Genomic DNA, 17,314 nt, shown 5'->3' on the forward strand with positions numbered 1-17,314 from the left:
TTTCATTCCGACTGCACAAAATGGTTCACCCCATACGGCGCCGCGCCTACAAATAGCGGCACGGAGTGCTCGTGCCCCATTGCAGCTGCGGCAGTCCAGAGCACGAGAGGCCGAGCCACGCCAGCGAGTAGCTACGCGGAGCGCATGGACGGGCAGGGGAAGGAGGGCGGCAGCGGCGGCGGGGGAGCGGGGAGCGAGTGCGACGTGGTGGGCAGGGCCTTCGTGGAGTACTACTACCAGACGTTCGACGCCAACCGCGGCGCGCTAGCCACGCTCTACGGCGGCACCTCCGTCCTCTCCTTCGAGGGCCACCGCGTCGCCGGCGCCGCGGAGATCGGCCTGAAGCTGGCGCAGCTGCCCTTCGAGCAATGCCGGCACTCCATCTGCACCATCGACTGCCAGCCCACGCCCTCCTTCCCCGGCGGCATCCTCGTGTTCGTCAGTGGCAACCTCCAGCTCGCCGGCGAGGAGCACCAGCTCAGGTTCAGCCAGGTAATTAAGAAACCCATCTCACTCACACGTCCTTTTGCGTTCTGAAATGGGGGTTTGATGATGATCTGGTCTGTGTTTTCGCAGATGTTTCAGCTGGTCCCCAACGAGCAGGGAAGCTTCTTCGTGCAGAATGACATATTCCGGCTCAACTACGGATAGCAGACTAGCAGAGCAGGGTCGCGTGGGGTTGCCGAAAGGATGTGGATGCTCGGATGCTTTGGCCCCGTGGATGGACGCCCTCGCTTTTTCGCTCTCATTCTTTTCTTTACATTACGTTCATGTAGCAGCATCCTGAATAATAAAGTTGGTGGTGGCCGTGGTGTACGTGGAACTGAATTTTGCAACTTTCCACTCCCTTGTCAGAAGAAAATGACTGCGCTAAACTTGGGCAAATTTTCATGTGCAATCAGATTACTGCCCCTGCATTTTTTTATGAAAATAATGTTTGTACTCCCTATCTAACTTAATGTAAGATGTTTTAGTAGTTACAGAGGTTGTATTCTAGATTCTCTGTTGTGTAGAGTGTGCTTGTGGTTATGCCAATACAGGGCACCTCGCAGAAAATGGCACTACACATGGATCCAGAGGCCAGAAGAGGTATAAAAAGAAATTGAGTCCATTGTGTTTCATTTATATGAATCAAGCCCAATAAATATTCTGATAATTTGTAGAATAAATCTAAAAGACCCACCTGGCTTCTTTTGTTTTGACATCAAAGACCCACTTGGCTTATTCATGCATGAAGAGAGTGAGTTAGGCAAGAGGTCCTATAACACGCATAGTGCGCTAGGTAAGGAACAATCACCATTTCATATTTAACACATTAAGCACCAGTCAATATTCCGCATCAGCTGTATGTAGCACCCCTGCATGTTTCGAGAGCGCTGGTGCATTACAATTTTGGAAGCTCCTTCCCAGTGTAGTTTTCTTCCCTTTAACTGTTTTTTCTTTCGGTTTTCTTTCCAGTTTTTATTTTTTACTTTTTAGTTACTTCTTTTCCCCTTTTTTTCATTTTTGTTCTCTTAAATTCTTGTACTTTTTCAAATGAGAAACGTTTTTCATTCAAATTTCTGAACTTTTTCAAATGAGTGTTTTCTTTAATTTCCTGAACTTTTTTAAAAATCGACATTTTTTTAGAAATTTATGAAATTATTTCAAATTTTGTGAGCTTCCTTCAAATTGATGAACTTTTTAAAAATACATGAACTTATTTCAAATTCATGAATGTTTTTCTAATCCATGAACTTTTTCAAATGTGTGAACATTTTTTGAACCCGTGAACTTTTACCAATCCACAAAAAAATCCAAAATATTGAAAAAAATTCCAATTTCCAAAAAAAAACAAATTTATGAATAATTATTTAGCTTTCTTTAAATCTGCAAAAAAAAAAAGAATTGACGAATTTATTTAGTATAGAAAAATCCGGAGTGTCCGCTTTTTTCTTAAAATCAGCAGATAGATCATAAGCAAGGAGAGCGAGCGTGTCAAGCCAAGCGATGCGCCAAGTTATGCCGCGGCTTGCTACGCTTGCGTGTGAGCCTCGCTTGGCCAACTAGCGTTCAAGGTGCTGATTAAGTGATTATGACCTCTAGTCGCAATCACGCGCTCCCTCCCTGCGTGAATGCGAAAAGGGTCGGCCCATAGTGCGATGATGGGATTTTTGAATGATTTTTTCACATGTTTTTTTATTTTGAAGTGTTACATTAAAATACTTTTTATTTTTCTCAAACAATTAGGGATTTAAAAATGTAATAATAATTCCTGAATTTGATAGAATGTTCATGAATTAAAAAATCACGAATTTAATATAATATTTCCCAATTGGTAAAATATTTGCGACTTCAAAAACTGATCACATTTTTTAATAAATATTTTTGAATTTAGTTTTTTAAAACTGAAAAAAACATTTTATCAAATGGCGAATCTATTGAACTAATTAGTGTTGTAGATGTTGGCTTTTTTATAGACTTGGTCAAATTTAAAGAAGTTTTACCTTTAACAATCTTAGAACTTCAAATAATTTGAATCTGAGATAGTAAAACTAATCTTACCCACGGTCCTATCTAGGTCTAGTCATTATATATGCGGTCAAGCTAAGGTAATAAAAGTCCAAGCAACTAGTGTCAACATCTCAAAGTTGACAGAGGAATAAAACAAGTCAATGAAGCAAGCCGGCAAGCAAAACCCCACTTTGACGTAGGGATAACTGGCCTAGTGCAATATGGATTATGTGCCACATCACCCACTAGTTCACCATGAACTAGCTCGTGGACCACAAATTAATTCATACCAAATGATATATCAGTTGGCGTTGCTACAAGAATTGGTTGTAATATAGTTCAATAAAATTTTGTTGTATGGAACATTAATATTGGATTAATAATTTTAAGAAAAAACAGAAAATACATATGACATTTTTTTTGTATATGAGTATTCTATAGTAGCAATGTATCAGATGGAAACTCAATTTTCGTGCAAATCTAAAAATGTTCTTCCTAGGTCGTTGGATCGTGATGGACAACTCAGACGCTAAGTGGGATGTGCCTCATGTAATATAATTGTGTTTATAGTTGTAAATTATTTGTTGAATATATTCACATGCATTGTTGCATGTTGGACGGGCCCTTTTTCTCACGGTTAACATGTTGAGGTGGGTCTTTTCCTGTGGATAGGTGCATGTTGAGAGAAATTGAGGATCACCTATTTAGTATTCCCTCTGTTCCAAAATACTTCGCGGTTTTAGTTTATTTTATTTCAAATGTGAACTAGAACCATGACAAGTATTTTGGAACGAGGGAGTAATATACTAGATGATAGCTTGCGCTTTTCTACGTGAATTGGTTGCAATATAATTCAGTAAAATCTGGTTGTATGAAACATTAATATTCACACTAATACTATAGGAACTAAAATTGAAAACACATTATTTATTGTATTTAATTATTGTTTAGTTATAAAATAATAATTATATATTAGTAGCATAATAGGAAGGAAGTCACTTTTCCATTTATCGTGGCATGTTGAGGCGAGCACGACAGCGTGTGGTTGTGATTTTGTAAAAAAATAAGTGCATACGTTATTCTGACGTGTTGTGAACTCAAGTGGTATTTCATGCAAACACATGGACGATATGTTGCAAAGGCATTGGATGCCTACGGCGAATGTATCGTTCATAGTGCAAGTGTTTTTCTGTTGCTGCGAGCGTTGGCTCTTATGCTGCATACAGGTGAATGTTTGTGGGGAAAATGAACTTTGCTTTTCCCCATGGGCTTCTATAAGCCATTCATGGTTGGAATCTGGCCCTTTCCGGGCATTGAACAGTGCACAGTGAACCATGCGCTGCAGGCTGCTGAGCGTAGAGGGCTCCTCGCACAAACTAAACCACACTTCTGGCTGAAAAGCGAGTTTTGTACCGAGTACATCCCACAGCTCTTGCGCAGAGCAAATTCATGAAAGCAGTAGAGCTCCTAGGCTGGCCAGATCATGCACTCGCCTATATAACCCACTAACACAAACTCGACAAGTGCATTTCCAAGTTCTAATCGGTTACACAACAATTGCCATGGATCCGATCAACGAGCCCCTTCTCTCTTCTCCGTCACAAAGAAACTGCTCCCCTAGCAAAGTTCGCTTGGGCACACCGACCTTCCTAGCCACTCTGCTTTGCTTTTGCTTCGCCGCCTTCCTACTCCTCAATCCTGCCAGGGTGCACCTCTGCACAAACTCCCCGGACCCGGCCTCGTGCCACGCCATCGTCGCTGACGCCGTCCTGACGTCTCCGGGCGCTCACCCGAGCCGGCCGGCGCGAGTGCTTCGCGCAATACTCGCCAGGTCCCTCCACCAGCATGACGCGGCCGCCGCTGCGGTGGCCGGCATGCACGGGCGCGCCAGCGACCCGAGGCAGCGCGCGCGACCGTCTCGCCGACGCGGCGGACCACACCACGGCGACGCCCGAGGACGCGCGTACGTGGCTCAGCGCGATGCTCACCGACCACGTGACGTGCCTGGACGGCCTCAACAACGGGCCACCGCGCGACGCCGTGGGGGCGCAGCTGGAGCCACTCATGTCCCTCGCGAGCGCGTCGCTCGCCGTGCTCAACGCCGTCGGCTCTTGCACGGCCGCCGACGACATCGCTCGGGACGTGCTCGCCGAGGCAGCAGCAGACGAGCTTCCATCGTGGGTGCCGAGTGCAGACCGTGCGCTCCTAGAAGGATCCGGCGCCGTTCAGGCGGACGTGGTGGTGGCCAAGGACGGGAGTGGCAAGTACAATACGGTGCAGGCGGCGGTGGACGCGGCCCCGGACCGCGGCAAGCGCCGGTACGTCATCTACGTGAAGAAGGGGGTGTACAAGGAGAACCTGGCGGTGTGGAAGAAGAAGCGCGAGCTGATGATCGTCGGGGACGGCATGGACGCGACGGTGATCACCGGCAGCCGCAACGTGGTCGACGGCGCCACCACTTTCAACTCGGCCACTCTAGGTAAGGATGCTTCTTCTTCTCTCTTTTTCTTGTTCTCTCTTAACTTTGCGTCTTTCCGAGATTCGCACTAATTTCCCATCTATGAGACTATGACCGCGATTGCACCTTTAGTATGTTCGATAAACTTTACTAGTAGTTTCTTCTTTCTTTCTATCATGATGAAGGACCGCATCAAAGCCTTAAACCATGCTGCCTTTCGGCTTTTGCATTGCCACATTCTAGCTAGTGCAATAGAGACGATCTTTCGCATCACAAAACCAATCTGTTTGGCGAAGAACATGCATACAAGATGTGCGGTGTGCGTACGCTTATGTCAGTGAAGAGTGGTCAGTGAATGCACTGATTGATGGCCATAAACCAGTCACCTAAATTTAGTAGGACAAGTTTGGTACCTGTTCTTGCGAGATAGAGTAACAATAAAGAATGAAGCTACCGGTGCTACGTGCTAGGTGCGCCATACAGTTGCGATTAGTACCGGTTATTACCCGAAAAGAATCGACAATGATCACGGACACAATGATGGAAGAAACAGAAAATATAGCACATATCGAGCATTTTCTACAACTAGTTATCAAAAGCCCTAGCTTTTATTTCCGCCACCACCTAGCCAGCTCTCCTAAGCGCGACGGTGATGCATCGCAGGCATAAGGCGCACAATTAATTTTGCACGTGTACGTACGTACGTATGTACTACAAGTATACGTACTGAAAGGTCGTTACGGACGCTCCACTCTTTGGTTGAAAGCAAGCATGTGATCCCCTTGCACGGTCGAACCCATGGATGGCTCGCATTTATACAACAGTATGCACGGCCGCTAATGGCGTCCTGAATTAAGCGGACAGTCGTCAAGGATTAACGGTTGTGTGTGTCGAACTGGAATGTTGCAGCCGTGGCGGCCGACGGGGTCATCCTACAGGACCTCAGGATCGATAACACGGCGGGGCCCGAGAAGCACCAGGCGGTGGCCCTGCGCGTGAGCGCCGACCGCGCCGTCATCAACCGCTGCCGCGTCGACGGCTACCAGGACACCCTCTACGCGCACCAGCTGCGGCAGTTCTACCGCGACTGCTTCGTCTCCGGCACCGTCGACTTCGTCTTCGGCAACGCGGCGGCCGTGCTCCAGAACTGCGTGATCACCACGCGCCGGCCCGCGCGCGGCCAGAAGAACGCGGTCACCGCGCAGGGCAGGACGGACCCGAACCAGAACACGGGCACGTCCCTGCATCGGTGCCGCGTCGTGCCGGCGGACGACCTGGCGCCCGTGGCCGAGGCGTTCCCGACGTTCCTCGGCCGGCCGTGGAAGGTGTACTCGCGCACGGTGTACATGCAGTCGTACCTGGGCGCGCACATCCACCCGAGGGGGTGGCTGGATTGGAACGGGGACTTCGCGCTCAACAGGCTCTTCTACGGGGAGTACGCGAACGAGGGGCCCGGGGCCGGCACGGCCGGGCGCGTCAAGTGGCCGGGGTACCGCGTCATCACGGACCAGAGCGTGGCCGTGCAGTTCACCGTGGGGCAGTTCATCCAGGGCGGCTACTGGCTCAAGGGCACGGGTGAGGCGTACGACGATGGGCTCTGATCCGTGGTTACTGGCCCTTCGTTTGATGTTTGTTTACTCTTCATCAAATCTTTAATGGCAGTTCTGTCGATTGGCCGTTCGATCACCACGGCATCCTAAATAAAAATGATTTATCAGTGTCACTCGTGTTACCTATAATCTTGTGGTAGCACAGGCATAAAACCTCGGGTGGTTAAGTTGATCTGATTGGATGTTGCATTTCATGCTTGATATTTTGTAGCTGTTGTTTTCAGCATTTGCTCCTGGATGAACAATACCGCAAAAAAATGTTAAAATGTTTTCAAAAAAATTCTGATTTTTTTGTGGATATTCGTGTTAGTGTCGTAAGATTTTCTTTTGGCTCCTTCATGACAGAGCCAGTACAAGAAATATTCTGCACATAAAATCTTCCTATTTACCATTATTCAAATGTGAGTTGTGCCAAGACAACACCGAAGAAACGACCCTTCACCTGTTTTGGGACTGCCCTTGTGCTCTTAATTGCTGGGATTCCATCCTGGGACCTAAACATAGAGGGATTTTCAGTTCATGATGAGATAAATTTGATAATTCAAACTATGTATGGCCCAATTGCTCTTGAGATAACCATCATGGGATGCTGGCACTTATTGATGCAACGAAATGGTAAAATCTTCAGAGCTCAAACTCCATCTGAGCTTCTTGGAGATGTCTACTCAAGGCTGATCTGATATTGCTCCAGCACAGAATCAACAGCAAGTTTCAAGACCAGCTTCGTAACCGGTTTGACCAGCATCTATAAAGCCTCATGAACATCATGGGATTTCCTAGAGCAGGCATTGGATAGGCTTTTGCCATGTAAATAGATTAGCTTTTTTTGCTTTCTTTCGCATGTATGTGTACCTTTTTATTAATATATTTGTCGTAGAACGATTGTACTACGGTTTCACTTAAAAAAAGCATGCTTGACAATGTTCATGCGAAACCAAGTAGTAGTGTTTCGTCGGTAAAAAAAAAACAAATTTGGGGTGACATTTTGGGTAACATTTGGTGTTCAAATTTGTTAATTTTGCACATGCTAAAATGTTTAACCTTTTTACCTAAAACTTCGCAGGTAGCATTTGGATGTGACTATAAATACATAAAAAGAAATTGTTGGAAATTTTTTTGACATTTCAAAAATTATTTCCCGCACCCAGGAGCACGTGCTCTCGGGAACCAAATTGGATTTCCGACAACAACAACAATTTTACAGGTGAAGACCCTTAGAACACAGTAGAACATTTTTTTTTGCAGGAAATTAACCTCCTCACACTCGATAGTAGCCGGCCACAAGGCCCACCCACAAGGAAAAGGACGTCACCACAAAAGGGACTCATCAATGCCGTCGTGAGGTGTCCACTCCGGGGAATCCTCCTTGAAAATTTCTTTTCAAGAGTACGCAATCTCATAACATAGCTTTGTAGAAGGCAGAAATTATTTACAAGACAAGCGAAAACGGAAATTACACCGCCATGAATTGGCATGCAACGGCTCTCCAACTTCTTCTAACACCTGCCGCGACTACTCACAAAATTGCTGGACTCCTGTAGCTCCAACACTAACCCACATACGAAGTTCATAAAAATGTGAGAAGCAAGATCATGCGATGTCCGAATTATAGCTTTACCAAAAAATAAACCCATTACATTGGTTCCATAACATCCAACATACTAGAGTAACCATGGAGACCAAGCCTTTCCTTTCTGCCTTGGGGATCCGCTTCTGTTTAGTGCACCACCAGTCTTCTATTCAGCAATATTGATATTACCTCCGTCAGTACCCTCTAGTCAATCATCTTGATCCTTTAGTATTGATATTACCTCCATCGAGGGGGCCCGAATTATAGGTACAACTTGTATCTCATGTTCATCCGATGACTTGAGATTACACACTACCTAAGTGTGACTACCATGGTATCTGCTGAATTACCTTAATGGGTGGTTTTACTCAGTTTTACCTCCTTGTAGATCTATACTGATGAATGTGGAAGACATTGCAATGAATATATTGGACATGGAAAACTAGGTTATGGGAGTATGGATTCCCGCTATGTATGGTCTCTTGGCGAGAGTCATTGAGACCTTTATATAGGTCGATGATGCCAGTATCAATGTACCAACTTATGGGGATACAATATGATATTTTGGCGAGAGTCATTGAGACCTTTATATAGGTCGATGATGCCTGTATCGATGTAGCCAACCTACGGGGACACATTACGGTCTAACCATGTATGATTAGCAAAGAACTCCCCTTCTGGTATCTACTCGGGAACGACTACGTGCGACCCTAGAAGCCCTTAGTTAGACACTTGTTTGTTGATTCAGCATGTCCATGTCGCTCTTTGATAATATACCATCACTCACTTGACAATTCTCTATGTGTTTTAGTCCTAGCTAGCATACATTGAGGACGCCACAAGTAGCACCCCCTGCAAGCACTCACTAAATAGCCCTTCAGATCGAACATGAGGTAGGAGTATAGTGTCTGGCACATAATTATGCCCCGTTTTATTCAGTGGCCTGACCAAACCGTCACCTTGGAGGACAACTTTAAGGCCATCTCTGGTATCCCACACATTGTTGGTGCCATCTACACCACCCATGTCCAGATCATCCAACCGATATTGTGGGCCAGTGATTACCTCGGTTGGGGTCCTTGCAATTACAACAATATCACCTACCTCTCAACCACCATCCAAGGAGTTGTCAACCCATTCGGCACTTTCACCGATGTATGCATTGGTTGCCCTGGGGCCCTGCGTGACGATGAGATCCTCTATATTTCGGGTCTACAACAGTGTGGAAGACCTCAGGTGATGCCTAGTTCCTGGATGGTCGGTGGCTCTAGCTACCCACTAATGGAGGGGCTTCTCGTCCCATACCCACACCAAACTTAACAAGGGAACAACATTCTTTCAGCAAGAAGGTCATGAAGGTTCATCGTGTGGCCGTGGATGCCTTCGCAAGGCTCAGGGGGCGATGGGCATTTTGCAAAAGCGCATAGATGTGAATATATCACACGTCTCTATCGTGATCGGTGCTATATCACACGTCTCTATCGTGATCGGTGCACAGTGGCGGAGCTAGCGAGGAATGGTTGAGGGGGCAAATGGTGAAATATAATTTTCAGGAGGGGCCAAAAACTGTATTTCTCTCAATTTGTAGCACCCAAAAATGAGTTTCTTCACAAAAAATCCATAGGCTGGGGAGGCCATGGCCCCTGCAGCAATACAAGTAGCTCCGCCAGTGTCGGTGCATGTTGTGTGTTGCACAACATATGTGAGGTCAAAGGGGACATGATGAGCCCAGAGTTGCGGTGTGATGTCATCGACTTTGAGACACACAAGGTCGTACACACACTATTCTAGTGCCTTTGGTGGCACTAGCTTCTGATGCTCATTATCAAATTATCATTACTACCATTTTCAGCCAATTGGACAATCAGTTCACCGCTGCTCCCCCTTCCTTCCTTGTTAATAACTTCATCTGCATTGAAACCATTCCGTTAAGGATTCCCATTTTATTTTTACTTACTCATTGCATCGAAAGAGAGGTTTTGGTGAGGTGGTTGAGATCCCAAGACATCATGTAAAAAAGCATACCGGCGAAGAAAACATCTTCATTGCTATTTTTTTTCTTGACATTGTTTGTTTTGAGATTGTTTACCACATACACCATGTGGTTATGGTTTGGTTAATTTACATCAATTCGATCAATTAGATCTGAGACATGGTTTAGTATTTCAAAAGCCCATAGTATAATTTTTACTCCCTCTTTTTTTTTTTAACTATGCGCACAACCTTGGACCGGCCCAGTGCCCAGTTGGATCCCCGCGTCAGACCTGACTTTGGTCACTGACGTGTGGGCCCAGAGGAAGTGCGTCCAGTTGGCGGTAGGCGCTACCCTCAGTCCTCCCCGTTCCTGAACGCCGCCGACTCGCAGGGTCGCCCCGGTCGCCACCTCCCAGATGGCCAAATCCCTAGTCCCAAAGCGTGAAGTCCTACAGATTCGCTGTTGGCAGCAACGCTGGGATCAGGAACTCTAGATCCCAGCAACTCGAGGTACGTACATCGGCGCCTGTTATCACAGCTTGCAACTAGGTTTTCCTTTCATCTTTAGCCAAGTCTAAAATCTGTGATGAGGATACATCTATCACCGTTAGTTTTTTAGGGATTGCCGATTGCAATTTGCAGCAGACAGGCAGAGCACGCAGGGAAAGAAGGAATGGATTAGCTGCATCAGCCATCAGCCGTGCTGCATACAGATTTCAGATTTGGATCAACACTCGGTTGGTACCGGCAGACATTCATACGGTCCATTCATCAAATGTGCATTGTCCAGTCCACACAAAAACAAAAGCATAATCTCTCAGAAGAACGATGACACATCTGAAGGGCATATCAATCCCTGAATTCAGTGACTGATCAACACCAAGCATCTTTTTTGAAAAATTTAAAAAGGGGTGGAGTAAACACTGTTTTTATTTTCTTTGAAACGCAGAGATAGGCCCGTCGAATGCCAGACGCAAAGCCCGGCATAAGCGATGGAAAATGTATCTCTGAAATTTTGGGCCAACATAATGCACAAAAACTGAATTCAATCATATCTTTCATCCAACAGTGGCTCGTAAGATGCTTTCACCTCATCATCATCCCACTCCAACCCATCGAACCAGTCCCTCGCGCATTGTATCACCTTTAGTTCCGCGGCAACGAGTTTAAGCCTCTTGAGGCTTAGACAATCGACGATCTTGAGTCTCTTCAGTGATGGGAATCGCAGCATGCATGCGCTACTGCTCAGCGCCCTTAACTTTGGTAGGCCTTGGAGATACAGTTCCTTAAGTTTAGGGAAGGGCGTGATCACTTTGCAAGTCCCTGCAGCTTGTTCGTCTTCGTTCTCCGCTGCTTCTTGATCTCCATCACTGAGTGTGATCAGCTCCTCCAGTCCTTGGCAGTACCAGATGAACAATGACGACAGATTCTCGACGCACCCACCCCTGTAGATGATCTTTACCTTCATAAGGCTCTGCAGGATGATACCCTGCAGGTTATCAAGGGCGGGCTGTTCACACTCAATAACTTCACCCATCCTCATAAAATCAATGGGATGTAAAATGGGGCAATCAGTTTCTTCGCTGCCGTCAATGATCACCTCCGCTAGATTGCTGCAGTTTGCGATCCACACTCTCTTCAGGTTTGTCATGGTCTTCCAGAGGTGGCTTGAAGGGAGCTCTATCTTTGTCAGGCTACCGCATGCTTTTATCATCAGATTTCTTGTTGTACCGGCGAGGCGATATGACCGCGCCAGTCTCTCTAGGGCCTCGACCGACTGTACTGTGATGTCGATTGCCTTGAGCCTGCGTAGGCTCTCAAGCTCCTGAAAATCAACACCATTTCCACTCTCACCGACTTTCCAGTCTCCGTAACTGAAGTCCATGTACAGAACTTGCAGCATTTTGAGGCTATCTATGACACCACCTGGGATCATTACAAGCGGCATATGTGAGAGGAGCAGGAACCGCAGAGTGACCAGTGATCCTAGCTCCCTTGGCAGTGATTTGATGTCTGTGTGATACAAATCAAGGTACTGCAACTGAACCAATGCACTGATCCCTGAGGGTAATTCAGTGATAGAGGTGTGCGAGAGATCTAATACCCTGAGAGATGGCATGAACTGGAAGAAGCCGTCGCATATCTTTTTCAACCCAGCATTGTTTTGTAGCATCAAGGTCTTCAACAGAGGGCAATTAGGCGCCTCATACAGCTCCACGATGTTATTCCGCATGAAACAAATCCGCTCGGCCTCGCTCCATTTCTCTGCACCTGGTGCTTCCTTGAGCCCAACCCAGGCACGGACAAGCCATTTGGTCTCTTTTGTGCCGAATTCTGATGCTATCCAGAGAGCCATCGCGCGGACCATGGGATGCATACTGATGTGTTCGTCGTCTTTACCTTTTTCCAGCAAAGATGCAATCTCGAGATCACCCAGAAGGTCATGCCCTTTGTTGTATATCTCATCCATCTCAGTGTATAGATCATCTATGAAACCTTCACCGATGCAGTAGCCTATGACCCAATCCTTGGAAATGATGAAGTCCTCTGGAAACAGCGAGCAATACAGCAGGCAGAGCCTTAGCTTGTCACTGGGCAAGTTGTCATAGCTGCTCTTGAGAGGCATAAGAAGGTCCATCTCCATGCCAAGAAGCTGCCATGGGGCAATATTTAGAACAGTGATGGCGTGCTTCCATTCTTTTGCAGTGTGCTTGCTTGCCATGGCCCGGCCGACGGTGATGAGCGCGAGGGGCAGCCCACCACATTTCATGGCCACTCCCCTTGCCGGGCGCCAGATCTCTGGGGCGGCACGCACGAGGTGCTCGCCGACCTTGTCACAGAAGAGCTCCCAGGCGGCCATCGGTGGCAGGCGCTCCATCTTGAGCTTGCGACGGACATCCATTCGGTTGCACACGTCCTCCATCCTCGTCGCCACGATGATCTTGCTCTTGGAGTTGTGCTTGGGAACCGGAATGCCGAGCATCCGGAAGTTGAGTGGCTCCCAGAGGTCGTCCAGCAGCAACACAAAGTTCATCTTGGTGAGCACCCTGTAGAGCACCCCAGCGCGCTCCTTGGGCGTCCTGTTCTCCCAGCTCAACCCGAGCCGGTCGCCGATGACCTTCTGGATGTCGTCGAGGCTGAACTCCCTGCCAACTTCGATGTAGATGACGACATTGATGTCCTGCGAGCCGATGAGGAAGTCGTTGTTGAACTTGTGGAGCAGCGCGGTCTTGCCGATCCCGCCCATGCCGTAGACGCCGACGACGCCGACGTCGCCGCCCCGGACGCAGGCGTTGAGCTCCTGGAGCATCTCGTCCATGCCGACGACGGGCGCGCTGGGCATCTCCTCGAAGCGGACCTGCACGAGCTCGTCGGCGACCTTGTGGAAGTCGCCCTTGTCCTTGAGGCCGGCGGCCTCGGCGAGCGTCTCGTCGGCCCTCTGGCTGAGGCGGTAGGTGGCCCTGAGGCCGGGCGCCTGGTCGGGCGGGAGCTGCAGGCGCGCCTGGTAGTCGGCGTGGATCCGGGCGGCGGCGTCCTCGAGCCTGGCGACGCACTCGAGCCACCACTTGACCTGGCTGGTGGCCTCCATCCCCTGGCGCTCGGCGGCTTCCACCATGCGCTTGACGTCGTCGCGCTTGCTCTTGAGCTCGTCCACCTCGTGGCCCAGCGCGTCGATGTAGTCGGCGCAGGACATGACGTACCCGAACGTCCGCGCGAAGTAGTCCTTGAGCGGCCGGAACGCCGTGTCCACGATGGACGCCACGAACTCCATCGCCGCCCGCCGCGAGCCGAATGCCTCAGGCTTCACCGAGCGAGGCCTGGATTCGGTCTGCCAAAGAAACCTGATTTGGGCACGAATTGGAGGATCTGTGCGGCGACGGAGCCGAATGGGGGGCTAATTACTGAAGGGACGCGCGGCGCGGAAGGGAGGAACCCGACAAGCTGCAATTGGTGCTGGGGGAAATCAGTTGGAGCTTGTGGGTGAGGCCATGGGAAATGGACAAATTGGTAGCTGGGGGTTGGAGCTCAGAGTAGGAGTATCCTTAGCCAAGAAGGAACACACTCGCGATGCGGAGGAAGATGGACGGGGGCGCGCGAAGACTTGGACTGCGCACAGTTGGAGTCCATCACCGGCTCACTGCGACCGCGAGGAAGGTGGCGACGGGCGTGGCGAGTGTGGTGGTGGTGGTGACTTGACTGCGCCATGGCGTCGGGCGTTTTTTTTTCTTTTCTTTCGTCAGGCGGGCTGTTTGTTCCACGGAGAAACGTGACCGCGGTCGAGCACGTCCGTACGGTTGAATGTCCAAACAAGACAAATATGCGTGCATAGTGACAGTGCAGACTTTTCAACGTTGATCTCCGATGTCTTCGAGCCAGTCAATGACAGCTGTCTGTCTGCAAGGGAACGGAAGGTGTCTCGAAGCGGTAGCACACTGGGTTTTCGTGGCCATTAATGAGAGCCTTCTTCTGGCTGCTGTGTGGAGGTTAGCCAAAGCTCCATTCTTCTCACTTGTATCTTGTGCTTAAGGGTCTGTTCGGAGACTCGCTAGCTTCTCCAAAACTTCTCGTATCCAGCTTCTAACCTGACTTCTCACTTCACGTAGAGTGCACCAAACCGTTCTGGAGCCTCGCTAGCTTCTCCGAGCGCCTGAGTGAGCTGGCAGCCCAGCTGGGGAGGTGAAGCCCAGGTTCTTGCCACCTTGGGCCGGCTGGAAGAAGCCCATTTTGGGCTCAAGTGCACACAGGCCAAAAAAAAGAAAGAAATGAGTTGGGCCTGGTTTCCTGGGGTGAATGGTTGGTAATAACAGCAACAATGCCGCCTCATGTAATATCTGAACTTTGAAGCTGCACATATCTGAATCTTTTTGCACTCACATTAACAGTACGTACAGTACACCATAGGAAAGAAGACAGAGGAACTCACATTGCGCTTTGGGCGACGGGCTTGGTTGTCGGGATGCTCCTCCTTGCTCACCAGCGCTGCTCCTCGCTGAGCTCCTCCTTCCCCCACCGGCGCTGCTCCTTGCTGGCATCAATGGTGTGGGGGTGAGCTCCTCCTTCCCCCATGGCGCCGTTCCTCGCTGACGGCGGTACTCGTGGCTGTGAGGACGGGAATCGGTGAGGAACCGAGGGGGACGGGCGTGGCGGCGGGACGACGGCGCTGAGGGTTTCCAGAGGGAGAACGCGAGGGGCAGGGGAGATATGACCGAGCGATTCGTGCGTTTCTGTTCGACCGAGCGAATCGTTTTCCTTAGCGGTGGCAATCTGTTTGTAAATAAGGGGGAACTCCAGATTCTTCAAAACGTGGAGCTGGGTTTCCTTTGCTTCGCAAATTTGCACTACCGGCCCATCTCAGCTTCGGGAATTTAACTTCTAGAAGCTAAAGCGTTCGGGTCAACTTCAAACGAGAAGTTTGTGGAGTTGAGAGTTGGAGGAGTTCAGAACAGGCCCTAAGTCTAAGTATTTTCATGATACTTCTATTTGGAAAGCTACTGCAACTCCTCCTAAATCTGCTTTTTGGGCTTCTATTTTGAAAATGTTACCCAATCTTAAGGCTCATTCTTTCTATCAATTAACTCGAGGTAGCATTTCAATTTGGAGCATGCCTTGCTGTGCTCATTGGGATTCTATCCATGATCATCTCATTCCACAGCAAGCTGGCTTTAGTTATCCCTCTTTAGTCAGAGATCTCTGGCTTCTGGGGCAAAAAACTTGGAATCAGGACTTTGTTTTCTCGCTTTTTCGGCAGCCTATTGCTTCTCTCATTGTTAAAACTGATATTATTGATGATGATGGACCGGATTTGCTTTGTTGGGATCTTACTCCTAATGGCACTTGCTCTACAAAGTCTGCTTACAAGCTTAGTTTGCAGCAGATTTATACCAATCCCAGAAATGTGCCTGCTGCTATTCCCTTGGATTTGAAAAATCTTCTTAAGTTGATTTGGAAACAAAAAACTATGCTTCCTAGGGTGCAAACTTTTTCCTGGAGATTACTTAGAAAGGCTTTACCTACTGGCTTGCGTGCTGGTCGTTTCTCGATTCACATTTCTCAGATATGTTGTCGATGTGGTCAGCAGGAGGATGAGTTTCATCTTTTCTTCCTTTGTCATTTTGCTCGTGCGGCCTGGTTTTCCTGTCCTTGGTTTCTCAGATCTGAAGTTTTACTTCAAGGCCATTCTACGATGCATTCGGTGCTTATTGCTCTCATTCAAATGGACCACCCAAATGGTTCTATTCCAAATATCCTCAATTTTCTGTGGTGCCTTTGGAAAGCACGTAATGATTTTCTTTTTGATAGAAAGAAAGCACTTCCTTACCAAGTTAATATTGCAGCTATTGCTTTAAATTTGGACTTTGATGGTGTTCGTTCATGCCTTCGTAATAAGCAACAACAGGTTCAAGGTGAACATTCTATTGGCAATCAGGTTCCTTTGCAAGGTACTACTCTCAAGCCTGATTTGTTAATTGTTGGACCGAAAATATTTTCTGATGCAGCTTTCAGATCAAATAAAGTCCCTGGCCTTCCACAAGGAGAGGTTGCCACAGGTGTTGGAATTTTCATCTCAATTCCATCTGACCAAGGAGAAATCAATGTTCAAGTTCAAGCCTCGGCTTCGTCTACTTCTACTCCTTTGCAAGCTGAAGCCATTGCTCTTACTTCTGCTGCTCATATTGCCTCTCAGCTTAATATTGCTCATCCAATTTTTTTAACTGACTGTCTTTCTCTTGCTAAGTGTGCTGCTCTAAGAAACACCTTGGATTCCTCTATTCCTTGGAATATTAGAAAGGATCTGGCCATCTTCTTTAAACACACTTCTGCTTTGCATCCTAAGGTGTTTCATATTTCAAGAGAAATTAATGGGATTGCTCATGATCTTGCGCAGCAGGTTTTTAGATCTACTGGGAACACTCAAGTTTGTTGTTTTGCTCAAAACCACTCTTCTATATCCTGTCATGTTGTGTCCCTCATATCAAATCTTCAAATTCCAGGTGTTAAGTTACACACTGTTCACTGCTATTAGTTCTTTGTATTTTGGTTTCAGGCCTCTTTCCTGTTTACGCTGCTCTGTTGTGTTTGCTCTTTAAGTTTTTCAGCTGCAGGGGCCTTAAAGCTATCATGGGTTTGGACTACTAGAGATGCAAAGAACCTCTTTTGTGTTTTTGCAGGATATGATCAGAAACTTTGGGGAAGTTACAGGGCGATTTA

General features: G+C 47.8%; 2 protein-coding genes and 1 pseudogene across 2 annotated transcripts; 2 read left to right on the forward strand and 1 right to left on the reverse strand.

Annotated features, from left to right (window-relative positions):
* The first annotated feature begins 28 nt into the window (after positions 1 to 28).
* LOC123065786 (nuclear transport factor 2B) lies at positions 29 to 980 on the forward strand. Its single transcript, XM_044489002.1, has 2 exons — positions 29 to 492; positions 577 to 980. The coding sequence occupies exons 1-2, from the start codon at positions 145 to 147 to the stop codon at positions 649 to 651; spliced, it is 423 nt and encodes a 140-aa protein (XP_044344937.1). The 5' UTR covers positions 29 to 144; the 3' UTR covers positions 652 to 980.
* Positions 981 to 3,814: 2,834 nt separating this feature from the next.
* On the forward strand, positions 3,815 to 7,092 carry LOC123071039 (pectinesterase-like; annotated as a pseudogene).
* A 3,775-nt stretch (positions 7,093 to 10,867) lies between these two features.
* Positions 10,868 to 14,297, reverse strand: LOC123071040 (disease resistance protein RPS2-like). The gene has a single exon (XM_044494501.1). The coding sequence runs from the start codon at positions 13,875 to 13,877 to the stop codon at positions 11,151 to 11,153; it is 2,727 nt and encodes a 908-aa protein (XP_044350436.1). The 5' UTR covers positions 13,878 to 14,297; the 3' UTR covers positions 10,868 to 11,150.
* Between the last annotated feature and the right edge of the window lie 3,017 nt (positions 14,298 to 17,314).

The sequence above is a fragment of the Triticum aestivum genome, chromosome 3B (assembly GCF_018294505.1).
Source record: "Triticum aestivum cultivar Chinese Spring chromosome 3B, IWGSC CS RefSeq v2.1, whole genome shotgun sequence".
In the NCBI taxonomy this organism is placed as follows: domain Eukaryota; kingdom Viridiplantae; phylum Streptophyta; class Magnoliopsida; order Poales; family Poaceae; genus Triticum; species Triticum aestivum.

Excerpts from the sequence above, each read along its gene's own strand:
- LOC123071040 (XM_044494501.1), bottom strand. The coding sequence starts at position 13,877 with ATGGAGTTCGTGGCGTCCATCGTGGACACGGCGTTCCGGCCGCTCAAG.
- LOC123065786 (XM_044489002.1), top strand. The coding sequence starts at position 145 with ATGGACGGGCAGGGGAAGGAGGGCGGCAGCGGCGGCGGGGGAGCGGGG. Across the intron at positions 493-576 it reads ACCAGCTCAGGTTCAGCCAG|ATGTTTCAGCTGGTCCCCAA; the intron begins GTAATTAAGAAA and ends GTGTTTTCGCAG.